The 19,219-nt window shown below is 40.9% G+C and overlaps 2 protein-coding genes across 5 annotated transcripts in view; one reads left to right on the top strand and one right to left on the bottom strand.

Annotated features, from left to right (window-relative positions):
- fli1 (Fli-1 proto-oncogene, ETS transcription factor) overlaps positions 1-7,554 on the top strand; it is a 33,184-nt gene extending 25,630 nt beyond the window's left edge. For all 4 annotated transcript variants that reach the window (XM_066709714.1, XM_066709723.1, XM_066709732.1 and 1 more), the window contains 4 exons: positions 3,299-3,358; positions 4,215-4,274; positions 4,542-4,589; positions 4,759-7,554. In XM_066709714.1, coding sequence (XP_066565811.1) covers positions 3,299-3,358; positions 4,215-4,274; positions 4,542-4,589; positions 4,759-5,288 — 698 coding nt within the window. In that variant the 3' untranslated portion in view covers positions 5,289-7,554. The remainder of the gene's footprint in view (positions 1-3,298; positions 3,359-4,214; positions 4,275-4,541; positions 4,590-4,758) is intronic.
- A 3,963-nt stretch (positions 7,555-11,517) lies between these two features.
- LOC136753513 (ATP-sensitive inward rectifier potassium channel 1) lies at positions 11,518-17,724 on the bottom strand. Its single transcript, XM_066709702.1, has 2 exons — positions 17,537-17,724; positions 11,518-14,179 (listed from the first exon to the last, which is right to left on the bottom strand). Exon 2 carries the CDS (start codon positions 14,158-14,160, stop codon positions 13,039-13,041), a length of 1,122 nt encoding a protein of 373 aa, XP_066565799.1. The 5' UTR covers positions 14,161-14,179; positions 17,537-17,724; the 3' UTR covers positions 11,518-13,038.
- Between the last annotated feature and the right edge of the window lie 1,495 nt (positions 17,725-19,219).

The raw sequence follows: 19,219 nt of genomic DNA, 5'->3' as shown, positions 1-19,219 counted from the left end.
GTAATTATCAGGTTATGTTCTAATTATTGAGTTAGTATTGAGATAATAAGAAGAGATAGTTAAAATTATTAAATAATGCTCCCTGTTGAGATCCAACATTGTAAATGCAAACTATAGACCTATGTGTGTTAAGGTCCACTCTTCCTAATATACAGAGCATAGATGGAGGGGACTTAAAGATGCTGTAACTCTTTAATATCAACAGTTATTGTGCTTTGTAATAGCCCTGCTGCGGGATGGAGATTGAATGTGACTTTCTTGCCTGTGTCTCTTAGCTGCTTAGAGCCCACAGCTACAGAAAGAATAAAAAGATCTGTGAAGTGTTCAGAGATGGACTCTGGGACTCTTTCATTCTTGTTATGGCTAGTTGTCCCTCGCCGCCGTCTCAAAGGAGTGAGCTTTAATGTTTCGAGTCAAGGTTTATGATTTCAAAAGTACAATCGTAATCCGTGGCAGATTTGCATGCTTGTGATATCCAAACAATGAGTTGTTCAGCACGTTTGAGCTGTATTATTCGCTTCCAGTGTTGCGCAAAAGCGAAACTTCATTAGATTTGTCAGGGTTCATATTATCTTAAGGGCTGCGTTCTCTGGTATGTAGATCTTCTTCCACTCGAGATGTTGTAATGAAAGTCTAGCATCAGACAGTAGCAGGATGTATTGTAATTGTTTTCTTTCCAAATTCCGAAGTTCTGTTTGTGTCTGCTTGAGGTTTCTTTTTTTTCTCTTTTTCTTTTCATGACCCTTCACTCCTCTTGGAAGGAGGAGGCCTTGTGTGTGTGTGTGTGTGTGTGTGTGTGTGTTTTCTTTACGCAAAAAAGAAAAAAAGCCCAATGAAACAAAGAGAGGTTGTCTGCAGGCGAGGCAGGCAGGAAACGCAACTCTCCGAGGACCTCCGTTCAGCCATTGCACTGTGGCCTTCCCCCGGCCCACTCTGAATTAGAGCTGACAGGTTCGGCTGAGCTCAAACTGGGGGCTCGTTATTGCCCCCTCCTCCCTCACGCCCAGCCGCCGTTTTCTGAGGAAGGAAGAAGGAAAGAAAGAAAGAGAGGAAGAAAGATAGAAAAAGAAAGAAAGGAAGAAAGACGATAAAAATTTAACATAATATAGATAACAGCCCAATTCAGAAATGCTCATAGAAAGAAAGAAAGAAAGAAAGAAAGAAAGAAAGAAAGAAAGAAAGAAAGAGAAAGGTAGAAATATGGATGTTTTTTTTTTTGTGCTTTCCTCAATTTTATATTTCATTTATTTAAATTTGTTAAAAACACTGAAGGAAATGTACACCATCCAGTTGAGATGCTAGGTATGAGCCAGTGTGCCAAAACGGGACAGTAGACTATTGACACAAATCTATTTATTGTTTCTGTACCTTTTTCAATGTTTTTCTTAGACTGGGTTTATTTGTGAATGAAACAACATGTTTTGGGAGGGCCTGCAATTAGGTGGGGACTAATTATATACACTTCAGAGGGGTAGAGGTAATAATACTCAACCTTCAGTGCTGGAAAGCTTTTGAAAACCTAAAACAAGGTTCCTTCATTTCTTAATCTCTGTCCCCTGTGAGGGTGCAGTTATGGAATCTGTGGCAGATTGTGTGCAAATAGCACCACAGTCTGTGTGGTGTAACTTATAACGTCAGAATAAAATAAACCTGTAACAAGTAAGCTTTTAACTGTAGGTAAGGCTTGTGTATTGCAGAAACAAACAAAGATGTTCATAGTCTTTCTTCTATATTGTATGATTGATACACTGTTTTTAATTATTATTATTTTAATTCATTTCCACTGGAGGGCAGTATAGCCTTCTGATCTCAAGCAGTTAGGGGGCTGCTCAAAGCAAATAACAGGAGAAGTCCCACAGTAGTCAGTCTATCGTCCTTTTTTCCTTTTGTTTAATTATGATTTGTATTTTATTTTAATTGAACATTGCTGAAAAAAAATACTTTCAGAACATAGTTTTAAAAATGGGCTTGTAGCTAAAATAATCAGAATCAAACAAGAATAAAAATAAAGCTTTCTGTCCAAATCTAAACAGTCTGACACATTTTACCCACCCAATTTTTTGCAGTGTTTTCATTATATATTCCCCCTCATCTATCAAATTTAGCTTATGGGTTTCATACAGACTCTGGAGGTATACTTAAATATTCACTACATACATATGTATTTTCCCTCCCCATAAGCTAATTTCACATTCAAATTGTTTCACATTATAGTGCTGTTATTATTATTGACCAGGACTGTCTTCAAATCTTTCATTGACAAAGCCTAGTGATTGTAGATGTCCATCTCTGGACTGTGCGCATAGTGATTCAAATTGGGACGTGCGTCAACTTTATTTTTGTTTCTCTGAATCACGGAAATGAAGAAATGATCTTCAGAAGTAGAAGGGAGTGAAGTGGATGTTAGGGGTGATGTTGCAACCTGTACAAATATAGAAAACAATACGACTCGCACATGTCTTGCAGGAAAGCAATAAAAACAAAAGAAATGATCCGTCCCGACCCCGTCGTTTTGTGTTTTGTTTTGCTTTGCGTCCGGGTGCATGCCAGTTCAAACCACCGTGCCCAAGCCAGCAACTGAGAAGGCTTTTGGACGATGTTGACTGAGGATTTTTTATAGACAGCTTTTGGCCTTGACTCTGCGTGCGTTTTCCATAACAATCTGGTTACTCACAAAACCCAGAGAATGCTGCCGAGGGTGGGAGAGGAGGAGGGGGGTAAAAATAGAAAAAATTGAGAGAAAAAACAGAAAGGATTGCGACAAGCCATCATTTTTGTGGTGCTTGTTTGCTTACTTTCTCTCCTCCCCCACCACTAAGATACACGTCAAAACTATGAGCAAGCACACAGCTAACCCACTGATAGAGGCAGAATGTGCTTCACGGCACATTTATGTTTACCTAACATATACGGCTTGCCAAAAAAATGATTGTCTCAGTTTTGAGTAAATATGGAAACAGGGAAACTGTGTTTGTTGTCTTCTGGTGGAGAGCTCATTTTTATTTCCACGGAAATAAGATAAGAACATAAGAAAGTGTCCAATCGAGAGGAGGCCATTCGCCCCATCATGCTCGTTTGGTGTCCATTAATAAGTGATCCAAGGATCCTATCCAGTCTGTTTTTGAATGTTACCACATTGTCTCTTCAGCCACATCGCTGGGGAGTTTGTTCAGATTGTGACGCCTCTCTGTGTGAAGAAGTGTCTCCTGTGTGAAGAATTGTAATGCTTGATTACTTTCATGATAATTGGCCATGAACAGAGACCAGGTAGTAACCAGCTTTTCTCCTTCCTTTCTAGACCCTTCCTATGAAGCCGTTCGAAGGACAGGATGGCAAAACAGTATGCACAGTGGAAAAGGTGAGGGAGGGCAGTGTTGTAGTCATAGCTTGGAGAAGTGCGTCAGCATCCTTTGTTGATTGTGACTGAAGTTCCTGAGAACTGGACCACCATCTGCAGTTCAAAACAGCAAAGGGTTCTTAGAGGGAAACAAGATTCAACGGTTCACTTTTGAATGTTACATGTCACGAACCAGTCAGAGCAGCTCAGTGGGATGTACGGTATACAGTTATACAGCGCCTCTGTTATACAATCTGTGTGTTTGCAGTACAAACTTGATTTGGAAGTCATACATGTAAGAACAGTACAAATGTGACATCCAGTGTTTAGAGATCGACTGTTTGGACAGTCTTGGTTTGCACATTGTGTTTTAACATCCATTCATAGGTCTTACTATATCAAACAACAATTATAAACATAATCACAGTAAGACGTCTTCCACAGCAGGTTCATTTGTTATTTTTTATGTATGTTTTTAATTTGTCATAGGAAATCAGTACTTACACATCAAAACATCTGCCATGGAATAAAAACAACAGCCTGTTTCGTGTAAATAAAAGTTACTTGATATGACTTTCAGTTGTTTTGGTGTGTGAAGGGTTTTCTAATTGATCAGAATCAGAAATGTAATGTTTTCGTTATGCGCCGCACCAGCTGACGGTGAAATTTTAAAAACAAAAGCAAATCTCCAATATATCTGAATAATGCTGTCGTGAAGACTGAATGAATGCTGAATCCTGGAGCTTTTTTTCATACGTTTTGAGACCAAAGTGGTGTAGCTTTCACTGCCGTGTTTTCTTTGGTATGACGCTCTATTTTACAAGGGTTTTTTGTGGTTTTCGGCCTCTGCCTGACTTTCAAAAACGTTTCTCCACAGGCTCACCAGCAGTCACGCAAAATGTGTCCAAGACCTCAGAACAACAACGACCCCAGCCAGGTAAACGAACAGACCCAATCTTACAGCAGTGTTCATGTTGCTGTGCATGTGGATTGATGTAAAGTAATTAGGGTTGGTCCTATGGAGAGTACAGGCAATATCATTGACATTGAGTAGTGTCTTCCCTGGTACACTGGCTCGCCCATTGGAGCTGGATCCACTTTGGGTAGCATGAGGTCCTATTCCTGACTCAGGAGGGGTGTGTGGTCTTCTCTGCCTCGCAATGAGAACAACATCATGTTAACTGGACTACTTCTGTTTCCTCAGATCCTTACCAAGTTTTGGGACCCACCAGCAGTCGACTAGCTAACCCAGGTAAGACCATAAAAGTGTTATGTCTTCAGCAAGTGTCATGAATGGAAGTAGTGCGAAAGGAAGGGTACATATTTGGGAGACCATCGTCAGAGCCCTAAAATGTCACCATAATAAAGTTACAATGACGCCAACTTGACGTGTGTCTGTCTCTCCGCTGCCTCACCCGCAGGCTCGGGCCAGATCCAGCTGTGGCAGTTCCTGCTGGAGCTGCTGTCAGACAGCGCCAACGCGGGCTGCATCACCTGGGAGGGCACCAACGGCGAGTTCAAGATGACCGACCCGGACGAGGTGGCGCGGCGCTGGGGCGAGCGGAAGAGTAAGCCCAACATGAACTATGACAAGCTGAGCCGGGCTCTGCGCTACTACTATGACAAGAACATCATGACCAAGGTGCACGGGAAGCGCTACGCCTACAAGTTCGATTTCCATGGCATCGCCCAGGCCCTGCAGCCCCACCCCACCGAGTCCTCCATGTACAAATATCCGGCCGACCTGGCCTACGTGCCCTCCTACCACGCCCACCAGCAGAAGGTGAACTTTGTGTCGCCCCACCCACCTTCCATGCCCGTTACCTCCTCCAATTTCTTCGGAGCTGCCGGCCCTTATTGGAGTTCCCCAGCAGGAGGCATCTACCCCAATCCCAGCGTCCCCCGCCACCCCAACACTCACGTGCCTTCCCATTTAGGCAGCTACTACTAAAGGCTGCCCCAGCGCCGATATCTCCCCACCCCACCCCACCCCCACTGTCTTTGACCTGCACTCACCTACCCGGGATCTTTGACTCCTGGAAATCTCTCCGGAGCTTGTGAGAAAAATGCATAAATTAATAAAATGAAAAGGTGAAAAAGGATGTAAAGGAAAAGAAAACAAATTTAAAAACAGATGTATTATCCACTTATCAATGGAGTACTACTTACTGTCCTGTAAAGTGACAATTGGTTGGTTCTGTTCTGTTTTTTAATGTGTTTTCTTCGGCCTTAAAGAAAGAATACACCACAGGCCTGTAGGGATGGTCTTCAGACTCTTCTACTTGAAGATCACGCAGGCCTTCTTTCACCGCATTGAGCATCACCAGACATGGGCCCAAACCTAGCGGGTCTCAAGCAAGTCCACTTACAAACGCCAGCAATAGCTTGACCTCTCCAGTCGAAACCCTTCGGTCGCTGGGAACGCTGTACACCTCTCTCCTCTCCTTGCTCCCCGCTCTGTCTGTGTGCTTCTGTTTTCTGGAGAGCGATCTGGAATCCTTTGGGAACTCATACAAAATAAAAAGAGAAAAAAGACATCTCAGCTATGGAGAATTTTGGCAAACTGGAAGACTTAATGTCGTCAATTCTTTAAGTTATTCTCCCAACTGGAATTACCAGAAGCCAGCCTATGCCGAGCATTTCAGGAGACTTTTAAATGTCTACGTTGTTTTATTTGATTTGATTTTTGTTGCAGAAACTCCCAATAATGTTGCTTGTATTTCGTCGCTGCCCCTGATGTTAAAGTTGTAGACCAGTATAAATGTGAATGCTCTGTGTATCGTGGGACATCTTCCTCCTTCCAGTCGCTGTTCTGGTGGCCTGTCCTGGAGTTCCATCTTCATTTGAACTTGGCGCTGAAACCCTCACAGAAAAGCCACGAGTGATTCGAGGTCCAAGAGCAGTTGTGGTGGAGTTGTAGAGCCTCCGAGTGTCAGTGTGGGAATGTCTGCGCAGCTCACAGCTGAAGGAAACGCTGGATGGATTTTTACTGTGTTGGATATCTTAGTTCAAATAAATCTCCGGTTTTTTTTTCTACATTTATACAGATTTTCTTTCTTCTTCAAAGCGGTTTGATGTTCTCCACACCAGAGTGGGCATAACAACATTTTTTTTATATTTTTTTATATATCAGAGGATTTTTAAATGACTCTGGGGCCGAGTGTGGACATGGGGCCAAGCTTCTTTTTTTCCTTCAAAGTTAAGATATAACTAAATAAATGCAAAGAAAGAAATAAGGATTAAAAACAGAAAAGTCCTCGGATTCGCGAACGCTGTGCGTTTGTCAGACCTTTTTTTATTTTGTTTTGTTGGTGTTGTTTTTTAAAACATTGGTCAACTAGGCGTTAAAGCAACTTACTGTATAAATTATGCAGAGTTATTTTCATATGTGACACAGTATTAAAAAGATCAATAGAATACAAAACGAGTAGACCTCGGTCAAAAATGCATTTTTTTTTTACACAAAAAAAGGAGAAATGAGTTTCTGATTTGTAATTTGTACATCTTTTATGAAGTGTTTTGTATCTGTACATTTGGGCAATAAGTTTTTACTGAATTATTTTAATATTGATATTACAGGTTGAAAAACTCTCAGTGTTTTACAGTGCCACCCAAATATATAATCCCAAATACCTTTGTTACTTGCCTTCCCTACCCAGACCAAAAATGTCTGTTTGAGCCATGATTCTGAATGTTATGACAATCATTCGTTCTCCTTCTTCGTTCTGCTGTCTCAGTTTATAAAGGGAGATCGCTTCTTGTGCCTCAACAAATTCATCAGCCCTCCTTAATGATTGGCATCTTTCCCCCTGGTTTCTACTTAGAGGAAATACACTAAGGGTAACATACAGTGTCCTTAAGCAACAGCACACCTTCTTAAATAGTGTAAAGACATCAAAGCAATCTGTATTTGGTCACTTCTTGTTACTTAAAAAACAAAGATATATGTAGCATTACAGCCATAATCAGAAATCTCTACATCCCAACTCCCCCCCCCGCCATCCCCTACCGAAAGGAGGACTTTGCTACTTATATATGCAATGTACTTTTTGGATATTAAATATATATAATTTTGCAAGTAATCTTTTTTGTTTGTTTGTTTGTTTGTTATCAATGTTGTTCCTGCAATGTATGAAGTATTAAGCCAAACGTGTGTAAAAGGGCTGTTGTATAGGTGAAAGAAGGTGTCAAAATAAATGTGTTTTTTTCTTCTAAAATGACCTACTTTGCTTTATCCCTTGGTGTTGCTGAAATAGATGTTTAGCTTTAGTTGTGATTGTGCTAAAAGGCGCAACATGAAAGAAATGCATACATCTACTTTTGAAGTGGTATTTCATGTGATGTTATGAAAGAAAAAATAAGTGCCAGCATCGTATAACACAAACACAACAGCAGCTACGGACTGGTATGTGAAATGCCTTGAACTCCGAGTCTCGGGGTCTTTCACCAAACAGGAATGTTTTTCCCATTACTGTATCATAAAGAAGGGGGAATTGGGGAGGGTTAACGAGGATGGTATTCCTTTCCATGAATTAGCCAAGAGCAGTTTGTTTTAGGCTGGTTTTCAAAGTTTGGATTTCAGTTGGAGGTCTTAAAAATAAAAAAGGGAATATTGTTTTCAGCCCCAGACAGCACTTCAGACTTTGCGTAGAAACCTTTTTTTTTAACTGAGTGGAAACAGATTTCCAACACAAAACAGGAGGCCTTTTTTTTACACAGGCAGCACTATGGGGTATGAAGAAAGTTAACAAGTGTGTGGCTGTGGGATCTTTGTGCACCAGGCTGGATGTGATGTCATTTTTGGAAGAGGAATCTGATGACCGTCCAGGGCCTTTCCTGATATGCTTGTATTTTCCCACTGAAACTCAAAGCAAGATGCTGATTGAAGAGGGATGGAAGGATTTATTCAGCCCAGTTTTCGCAATCCCAGTAATAAGTGTATAAAACATAAAAACAATCAGGGTTCATCAACACAAGGGATTTAAGTTCATTTGTTTCAGGCAAGTCTCTCTTTGAGTTGCAGGTAAGACTTTGTCACAGGGATTCAATCTATACCTTGATAGGAAAACCATGCATTCATAGTTTTTAAATCCTTTTGTTCCTCTGTGTGCAAACATCTAATTTATTTCACTCAAATGGGAGGTACTAACTTGTCCTTCACAAGGATAACTGCTGAACCTTGGGATGTTCGAGTTTTCAAGGCAGAGTCACAACTTGTGTTAGTAGGTACCCGAACTACCGATACAAAATTCGAGTGACAAGTCATGAGAGGAATTGGTTTTGTTGTGCGCTGGAGGTTTTCTTTGCCCCGCTGCCTTGTGGGGATTATGCTGCTGTGGCGTCCTGCTCCTGCCTTCTCTCTCTGTCCAGCCGCTGGCACTGTCAGGTCTCCCTGCTTTGGGAACTATCCTCTCCCTCTCACGGTATGCGAGTCAGAGAGAGAGGTAGGTGGCAGGATGTGGGGTCAGCAGGGGCGTCCTGCACAAGTGGCACCATGACTCATGCACGCTCTGGTGCACTTCCTGCTGGGAGTGGCTTCCCCCATTTCCACCGCTTATTTCTTTTCTGATACCTGTTTATAATGTTTCTTTTCACATCACTAAAAATAAGTTATTTTGGGAGGGAATGGCTGCCCAGAAGTCCTGTGAAACCTGCCGGGAGGGCTTGTAACCATCCGCTGGTCTGTGGGTGTATGGGCTGAGCCTGTCATACACTGTGGATCTGCCTAATAAAATATCTGGCTTATTATGAAGTCATCAAAGAGGTGCAGTTTATGTGTAAATTGTGAAGCGCTTGCTAGAAGAGAGAGCAAACAGCTGGTATGTTTTCAAAATCATGTCGATAGAATACAAAACAAGACTTTACATTTACATTTCTTTTTTAATTATTCTTTGTAAAGAGGGTGATTCAGGAATTCTTCATAAAAAATAATAAAAATGCAAAAGACAAGATTATTTCTCACCAAAACAGCATGCATGTTTTGCAGATTTTCTTCTTAAACTGCACAGCATCACGGTGTTGTAGTGGTAGCACCTCCCGGACCGGGGGACGCCTGCCCGCGGCTGGTGTGGAGGGGTGAGGGAGTGAGGGCACAGGAGAGGGATTGATTTGTAAAACGGTAATGGACATTTTGGATGGGAACTTTGACTACGGCATTACTTGTGTGCTCTTCGTGGTAAATGGTAGAAGCCCCTCTGTCCCAGTTTCATCTTTCTTGCAGAGGGCAGCAGGATTTACCTCAAGGACTTCTCTGTACTTTTCTCCATTCATTTCCTCTTTTATCCTGAAATCATGTGAATCACTGCACTTAAATACAGGTGGGGGCCACATAACTTGGTGTGTGGTTTTGAAGGTTACTGGTTACACCTGAGTTAATTTAGGATTGCTGTTGCAAGGGGGTGGACTCGTATCCAACCAAGCTATTTCAGTTTTTAGTGACATTTTCTGCACATTTGTAGGTATTTTGTTTTCACTGGGAATTTGGGGGTAGGATGTCTACATAATGGGGGATACATTTAAATATATTTACATTGCAGGTTATGAAGCAAAAAAAGATGGTTGTTGAAGGGCGGTGTAGACTTTCTATGGGGACTTTTTGCTTCTTTTTTGTTTGTATGTTTGTTAGTTTTTTTGGCAGGCCGATAGAATATATTTCTGAATAAAGGGGAAAGGGCGCTCTCTGCGGGAAAAGAAGGGGAAACGCACCTTCTTGACTCAAAGGCCGATACTTCCCTTTATGTTGCGCTTTTAGGGAAGTCGGAATTTTATTTTTTGTCGGAAAACAATAATTTGAGTACATACAGGATGTGTGCATTGGAAGGAACCAGATCTCTGATGATGATGATGATGATGATGATGCGGTTCATCAGGTGAAAGAGGCAGGCAGTGGCCGGTACACAGACTGGATGCGCCCTCTTCTGTGCTAAATGCGTGAGAAAGCGTGATGTTTTCCTAAAGAGGTAAATCCATAGTCTTTACTGAACAGTACTGGTGCATGATTATTGTATGCAGCCTCTTCACTAACAAGTATTACTGGTATAATTGCCACTACTGAGCAGATTAAATGATCAGATTTGTAATCATTTTTTTCCCAAGCATTGTTTCACTAGACCGGCTGTAGTGTAGTCCCATTACCCTGCTTGTGTAGACCAGGCTTCATCTCAAGGACTGACACAAGTTATGAGGACTTCCCTTTTGATCTCCCCGGATCCCAATAGATACGTGATTAATTAATAATAATAGTTTCATCCTCCATTTAGACTGTGTCAAACCAGTCGTGCAGATCTAATGCTGCTCTCATCCTGTCAACAGTGACCTCCAGGCTAGGATTTGAGCAACACATCCCTGGTCAGATTATATGACTTTTGGCAATGCATGACAGCCTTCCTCCATTCAATGTCTAAGATCTAGTTTTTTGAGTCCCATGTTTTAAGGGCAGTTAGCGATGTGTCTTTGCTTCAGTGAGGGTGCGCTTTTAGAGACAGCAGAGTTTGCAGGGAAGACGTGATTGTTTATGGGTGAGAGAGAAGATGAAGTTTTAGCCTTCAAACATTGTCAGTGGTTTGTTTATTTATTTATTTGTATATATTCATGTAGAATTTAAAGATTTGTTTTTCACAATATTATGCTCTTCACTTTGTGTGTGTACAGTAAAAGTTGTAACTTTGTGGCAGTGTTGGCCATTGTTTGTGTTAGTATGTAATAGCAGAGTTGTGTGGCTGTTCCTTTTCATTTAGCATGACGTCAACTTCAGCCTTGTGGTAGACTTTAAGTCATTTACACTTCTTACACCTTTACGCTCCTAAACACTCTTTGGGGGAGACAAGATGCATTAACACACCATTGTCCTTCTCTCTCCCTCTCTCTTTTTGAAATTCTTCAAAATAGAGGACTAGAAAAAGTACTTTAAATGCTTCTAAAAGAATACAGAGTAAGCCCCATTATAATATAAATAGTGGACAGTCCTCCGTTGTGTGTACAGTCATACTGCCAAATCTGTTGGAGATATTGAAATGAAAACACTGCAAAGTTATATGATGGTGAAATAACCAGGACTTTAGGTTGTACCAGCATTGTGTCGATTCCGTTTAAACATCCCTCTTTGTTGACATTACATCTCTTCATTGATGGTTCAATATTGGCATCGCAAGATTTCACCCACTGTAGACACTGGAGATTGCTTGGTTTAAAGACAAGTTTTTATTATTATTATGATTATTATTATGTGTCTTCCACGGCACTTCATACTTTAATCTTTTCACAGACGTACCCAAATAAAGAGCAGAATTATATTACAAGCATTTGTTCTGTACAGCTTAAGCTTCACACCGCAGCCCACAAGCCAAAACAAGCACTTCCTTTGAATGTGTACTCCAAAACAAGCAACCGAGCAGTCTCTGATTTCGGGAGTCAATAAATAATGATACTTATAAAGGCCAAACAGGAGCACAGAAGAGCAATGGCAGCAGGTACCGCTTTATTTACCCGTAATCATCCAAAATAAATGGGATACTTTCCTAATTTTCTGCTGACAAAACAAGACTAATTCAATAAATCACCATTTCCTGCACAGAGGTAGAAAATCAAGCTCCTATGATATATCATTTGCAAAAATAGAAATGTATATGGATCAAATGGAAAGCTGTACATAACAGTCCACAGCAGTATTGTTTTATCATTATGATTGTGATCATTATCACTAATATCATTTAATGAATTGTTTAAGCTTTTATATTCATACCAGTGAAAAAAGGGTGTTCCATTTCAGCACCCAGCTGTGTCAGAATAAATCTTTCTTAATCAAACCCTTTGTTATTTTTCTGCAGTCCTGTCTTGAATATTTAATAAAAAAGGTCTTAAATCATAATCCTCTCCAAATTAATCTTCAAATTTATTGTACTCTGAAAGCCTTGAATCAGTTAACTGTGTCGTTTTTTTTTCCTTCTCTCTCCTGCGTCAAGTTTATGCCAATTGTCAAGGAGACTTAGCAACTTTTCTGTTTGTTTGTTTTGTGTTTTCAGGTTTGGGAATATAGAAACATCAAAGCTTTTCTCACTGTCTTCCCGGCAGAACCTGGTCTTTACATGCAAATAACGGTTCTGAAAATCAACTCAAACTGTTCTCACTTTTTTGAATGTATTGTTTTGGTGCTCGTGTGTGTGTGTGTGTGTGTGTGACAAAAAAAAAAAATGACCTGCACTTTGCTTCCTGGTTAACAATAATCTCACGCTGCACATTAACGAAGAGAAACGGTTGTGTCTTATATTCGGATCATGGCTCACAGCGCTACTGTTTAGTGACTTCTATAAAAGTAATGCAAAATTCTAAAGCACTACCATATTTAAAGATCTGTATTCCTGTATTTGTTCAGATATTGTATATAGTTTAGTATCCCCTTCAAAGTCAGTGGTTTATCTCGGTTTGGTAATTCCGTGTCTGTTATAATTACTTATAAATACACATATTCCCACAACAGGCCACCTCCAGCCTCTTCTGCCCAGCATCTCTGACATCGAATTCAGTACCTGAGATCTCTGAAATTCCCAGACTCTTACAAAAGACCTCTTAGGTTCAGTTCCTGTGGTGAACCCAAGCCCAAGCCTTGAATAGTTCAGTTAGTTATTGTCCCAGTGCTATGTTCTACTGCAGTACCCATCCACCAGAGCCACCACTACAGACTACAGTCCTTTAGATCCCGGGCTTCACATTTTTGTCATGTCGGCTGCGTCGTTGATTTCAATCACCTCAAAACCCAGGTTGTCCCTCCCTCTCTTTTCGCCCGGCAGGTGTTCGTCGACGTTGTAGAAGCAGTAGGCGCAGTGCGGAGTGGTCACCGGCGTGGTCTTGTTGAAGTTGGAGAAGTCCACCCCGTACTTGCCCTCCTTGGTCCGAGAGATGATGGGCAGGAAGGTGTAGCCCCACTGGATCTCCCGCGGGATGTAGGAAGTCCGTACTTGGCAGCTTGAGCTGGTGGACTCGGCCGTACCGTCCAAGAAGACCACCAGCTCGAAGTCCTGCATGTGCATCGTGTCCACGGACATCTCGAAGAAGGGACTGCTCTTGTCGATGACATGGTACAGAGTCAGGGGGCAAATGAAGAATAGGTTGTCCTTACCCGCATCTACCGTGAAGTCTATGTTCACCTGGTCCAAGATGATGATTTCCCCATCGGGAGTCACGGAGGTCCTAAGGAGCTTGCCGTAAATCTGACTCCCGATGAGAAGAGTCTTCCGCAGGTTGGCCACCCGGAGGAGCAGGCACAGCTTGTTTCCCTGTTTGGTGATGACCGCCGTGTGGCTGAAGGAGATCGTCTTGGCTCGTTTCTTGGGCAGGGAGATCTTGCACAAGAAGACTCCGCACATGAAGCAGTTGATGACAGCCCCGACGATGGACTGGGTAATGAGCAGGGTGACCGCGGTGCCACAGGTCTCTGTCAGGGCCCTGTAGCCGTAGCCAATGGTCGTCTGGGTCTCCAGAGAGTAGAGGAATGCTGAGGTGAGTCCGTGGACGTTGCTCACGCAGGGGGTGTGATTCTCAGGAGGGTTCTGCTCTGTGAGGTCCCCGTTGTTCTTCGCCACGGAGTACCAGAGCAACCCGAAGATGAACCAGCTGCCCATGAAGGAGGCGGTGAAGATGAACAGGAAGTAGCGCCAGCGGATCTCCACAAACGTGGTCCAGAAGTCCATCAAGAAGGCGAACTGCCTGTGGTACTCCACGTTGCCGAACTCGATGTTGCAGTGCCCATCCTTGGACACCAGCCTGGTCCTCCTGATCCGGCGCTCTTCCAGGTGTTCACGTAGGCGTTTCTGGAAGTACTGGATCATTCTCGGGTCAGGTCCGGGTCTAAGAAAGGAGAAACCAGAACAGGTAAGGTTGTGTGTCATGAATCGCATTTTAAGAATCCTAAGTGGGAAGGAACACAATTGTTGCCATTGCCAGTGACGTCTTAAAATTTCATCTCAGTCTGTCATGATCACTTCAATCACGTCAATGAAACATTCAGGTTATGTGAAGAGTTCAGAAGATGCCTTCACTAACATTGAGAGCATCACCTGATGATTTGCTTGCTTTGAATCACCTCGTTATTTTAATAGTGTAGGAATTTTAGGGAGTCCCACACTAAATGAATGTATTGCAAGGTATGAATTACATGTACATGAACTACAGGATAATCCATTTTAAATGCGTTTCTTGCTACTGTTTAATCATAGACATACAACTTATATTCACGGGTGTCGAGTAATTTAATCTATCACACCATGCTAAAGAATGCTTGTTAATACTTTTGGGGGGTCAATGACACTGAGCTTTATTTTAGTAATGACAACAGTTAGCGTAATCTATTTTAATTGTGATTTAGATGGCAAATTGTGCTGTATTAAAGAACTAAAAGTGTACCGTTTCAGAGTGATAATACCTAAAATCAAAAGGTGTCCTTTAGCATTAATAGCATGAGCTTAAATAAAAATGAAAAACCTTAGCAAATGTTTAGCACAGGTCACTGCTCTGGAAATAAAACTAATGAGGCAAAACCCTTTATAGAATTAAACGGCTCTGCTTTTCTGGCCTGGGAAAGAGGGATTGAACACTAGACGTGCTTTAGGGCAGCATTAGCTTAAAACCACAAACAAATGCTAGCAGGGTTAAGCAACTTCAATAAGTTGCAAATACACAAGAAAAAACTCAGTGTTATTTTGTCAACATGCTAAAAGTTAGTGAAAATCAAGGTTTTTCACATACCTGGTATTTGAGAACCCTCAGCCACTGTCTTCAGCGACTGATTTATTTAGACGTTTCGGATTCTTTGCCCTACCAAGTTTGCACTGCATGTGCAGCATGTTTTAATCCCCAGTGAAATTCTCTAATCCTGGGCACATGCAGCAGTTTAAACTCCCCGTTACAGAAAGACAGGCCTTGTTTAAAATGTGTCACTCCGTGGCCCAGATCTCAAACCCAGAAGCCACCCAACTCCACCACAAACAAGCCAGAGAAACAACACTTGCCCACAGACAGAAGCCAGCTCCTCATTCGTCCCTCGAGTCCGATGCCTAAACCGCGACACGTTTCTGTTAATACGCGGGTGATTAATGATTGCTGGGGAGATAAGCAGTGGCAATGCTTCTGTATTTTTCTCAAAGTTAGAACATTGAGCCGGAAGGTTGCGCAGCTATTAACTATGCAAAGGGACAATGTGACCGGTGGTGCGTTGTGCTGTTTTATCTGGGAACACCACCTGTTCTAGAATGCAGTGGAACTGCGAATTCCTCACACTGCCCTCAGTAAAATGTAACACTTTGGTTTCAAACACATGCCCTTTCATATTGATTCTGTGCTGGAAAGGCAAGTATGGCACAATTTCTAAATAGTGTTTCAATTAATTAATACTGCTGAGTTTGATGACTTTACTAAATATAACCCCCAAAACACCATCTATACATATGCTTGCATACGCACAAAATATATAAGGTTTCTTCTGGACTAAGGTAGCAACACAAAAACACAAAAACCAATGCATTAAATAAGAGGTTCACCTGAGAATATTCATCACTTATTTCAATCATTTGTGAAGTTCTTAACCAGCTTCATCAAATTGATTTGACTGACTTCCTTCAACAATTTCAGATTTATTGTTTTTCTGTTTAATGTGTATTTTCTGCTATAAGAATCCCCCCCACCAGTGATAACTAATTGTTTTAGACTAGTGGTGGACAGCATCAGTCTTGGAGGACTATACTCCAGCAGGATGCTGGAAGAGGGTTTATGTTGGTTAATTAGCAAGGAATTAAATTGTGCCATTTAAAACTCCAGTTGTAGAAGAAAAAAAATGAAATCGGAAATATTGTAATGATTATACATTGATAAAAACTAACAATAATTACCATATCTCCCTCTAAAATCATATTTCATGAGTAAGGAAAGGTACACACACATACACCTTTGCCTAGGCATCCATTCAACTGCTGCAGTTTCAAGAGACCAGAGTTTTCTCTTATATGTTTTACAATGAATATCCTTCTATGTTATAGAGTTTTGAATACAAACTATCTTTGTAACATTTTTAAAAGTAGCATTTTTCTTTGGGAGGTATTTGTTCTAAAATTGTCACTTTTTATGTACGCGTTACAGGTTTTAGAAAAGTTGTCTAACTTCTCAGTGTAGCAGCAGTTGGGAAACTAAATGTTGGCTCCAGTTCCCTGGAAATGAAAGGTGCCAGTAAGCACCTGTAAGTTGGGTATTGAATTGGTGTTCAGATTAATAAGTATAACCTTCTATTGTGTCCTTCCAGCCAGAGTCATTAATGAAATGGGAGTCACGCGAAAAGGTACGTGGAAAAACACCAGACTGGGGCGAGAGTGTGAATCTAAAGATTGGGAGATATGAACTGCTGATACTGTAAAGAGTTTTTGTCTCGAGGCTAAAGCTGCAGCCCTGCCATGCTTTCACACGGACAGGAAGACTTTACTGCTGCCATGAAAGAGCGGGACCACTGCGATGCTCATGGGTCAGTGACATATAAAACTAAAAACACATTCGATCCATCCCATTTCTCTGAGTCACCATTATATCTAAGCATATACCTTGTACATTTGAAATCATTATTTTACTTATTGGTTCTTGGATTTTGTAAACTTATACTTGCATTTGTTTTTTGTGTTTTGATTACTGGTTATGTGATATTTTAGCACATTTACAGTCAACTCACAAATCAATTTAAAAGAGAGTGCAGCAGAAAGGAGGCAAAATAATCTGAGAATCTAACCATTTCATTTCTGTTTATGATTCAAATATGATATTTATTTTGTATAAAAGCATCACTTCTGATGAAGAGATTGTTTTTATTGTCATATAAATAAAATATTTAAATGTAACAACATTATCTGGGGGCGGGGGGGGGATCCTACAAACTCAATTCTTATAACCTGAAATTAAATGTATAATTAATTCTCACTAATCTTGGACAATTAGTAAGTTGCCTTTATAACACTGCATTGCTCTTCTCAACTGCTTTATTATGTCAAACCACCACACATTAAATCAGCTTAGAGGATCTGCTATCAGTTACATTAGTTACTGACAGTATTCACAGAACTTGCAAGAATAAATTGTCATTTAAGTTGTATGATAAAACGGTTCTCCGAATCTGACAAGCAATGATCCAGCAATAACCGGCAGCCATTCAAATTAATATGTTGGTTTTACCTTTCTTTTCAGAAGAACGTCCCAAGAATCGAGAAGCTGACGGCTGCAAAAGGTGAGTTCTGGAGCTGTCCGGTGTGAGTCTTCTGGCTTGGGCTGCTCAGTAGGTCTTTTTGCCTCACGGACAAGTGAAAGGTGTTTTCACTTGCAGTTTTCAGAGGAGCTTTGGCACAGAGCAGGTAACCTGGGGCTTTTATACACCTATGAGGATGGTTTGGAGACAGTTTGGGCAATATTGTGTGCACATCACTGCCCCCCTTGCATCACCTTGATGTTTACACCACAAGCTAGGACTTCAGGAACAGGTACTCCTCTCAGAACCCTTGTGTCTCCTCGTGTTTTTGTAAAAATGTTGAGATTAAACTACAGGTAGCAGTCTGTTTACATTACAGTCATAACCTGTGGAACAATTAAATAAAGACTTTGAAAAGTGGCCAGCTTTTCCCTTCCACCTCAGGCTATAGCTTTAATGGAATTTCTAAATGGGTCTCCAAGCTGCATTATGTTAATGTTACAGGATGCAAATTAGCCAGAGCCCAGAGAAATCCATCTTGTGTAAAGTGCACAGAGGGGATACCGAGAGCGTTGCTGTGTTTGAAGAAGAGGGACAGACCTCTCGGAAGGCACAGTGCAAGGTTTATTTCCCCTCAGTGCGAGGGTTGGCAAAGTTACGTGTTGTTTTTTTAAATGCACTCTAAAACTGAGTGAGGGGAATGAAGGTATGAATATCGATGCGATGACAGAAGTGTATTCCAGTAGTAGCTTCCCTCTCCATTTCCCCTCAGCGCTTTGTTCCCCCATGCCTGGCACAGAACGAACTCTCGATCGACTGCAGTTGTTTGGCCTGAAAGCAAAATGTCTTTGTCTTTGTGCCATCTGGCCCTCCAGAACCGCTCTCCGGTATTTCTCTGGCAGAACTGTCCACAGTATTTTTAATTGCAGTTACATCTTACTAGACGAGACGTGGACTGTTAGTCACTTAGACACAATATGTCCTTGGAAGACGGCCCAAAATTCATTCTTGCAGAATTTTGCTCTTACACAATCACAATCTTTACAAATATTTATATTCTGAGGGGGGTTACATAATTGTTATGTTAAAATATGGTAAAATGGGTGACATGGTTTTCATTCCAATTTGTTCAAATGAAATTATTGAACCCGGAATTTGTAGCTTGTCCTCAAAAGGGGAAAAATATGAAGCTGGTCACAAGGTGATTTTTAAAGCATGATTTATGTAACTTTTTAACTGTAATTTTTATTTTTATTATTGTTAATATTATTATATATTTGTTGTTTGTTTGTTTATTGACAGACACCCTTATCCTGGCATAGTATTTTGTACTTGTTTTCGGATCTTATCTAAACTGTATATTGATGTACATTTAGCATTTATTGTAATTTACTGTATTATGTACATTTTTCGAAAAGTGTATTTTGAAGCAACTGTAAGTCACCTTGACTAACGATGTCTGCCAAATAAATAAATAAGCTAAATAAATAAAGGCGAAGTCTCCCCTGATGGAAATAGTTGCAAATAGTGAACAGCTGATCAGTATGCTGCCTCTACCATCGTTACCATAATAATAATAATAATAATAATAATAATAATAATAATAATAATAGTGGAGAAGTATTGCGTTTTATTATTGTTTATGTTTAAAATGTACAATCAACCCAACTCAT

The sequence above is a fragment of the Amia ocellicauda genome, chromosome 1, assembly GCF_036373705.1.
Source record: "Amia ocellicauda isolate fAmiCal2 chromosome 1, fAmiCal2.hap1, whole genome shotgun sequence".
Classification (NCBI taxonomy): domain Eukaryota; kingdom Metazoa; phylum Chordata; class Actinopteri; order Amiiformes; family Amiidae; genus Amia; species Amia ocellicauda.
Note: the sequence above shows the minus strand (reverse complement) of the source record. Positions and strands in the feature narration are given on the sequence as shown.

Coding starts and splice junctions, on each gene's coding strand:
- LOC136753513 (XM_066709702.1), bottom strand. CDS start 14,160: ATGATCCAGTACTTCCAGAAACGCCTACGTGAACACCTGGAAGAGCGC.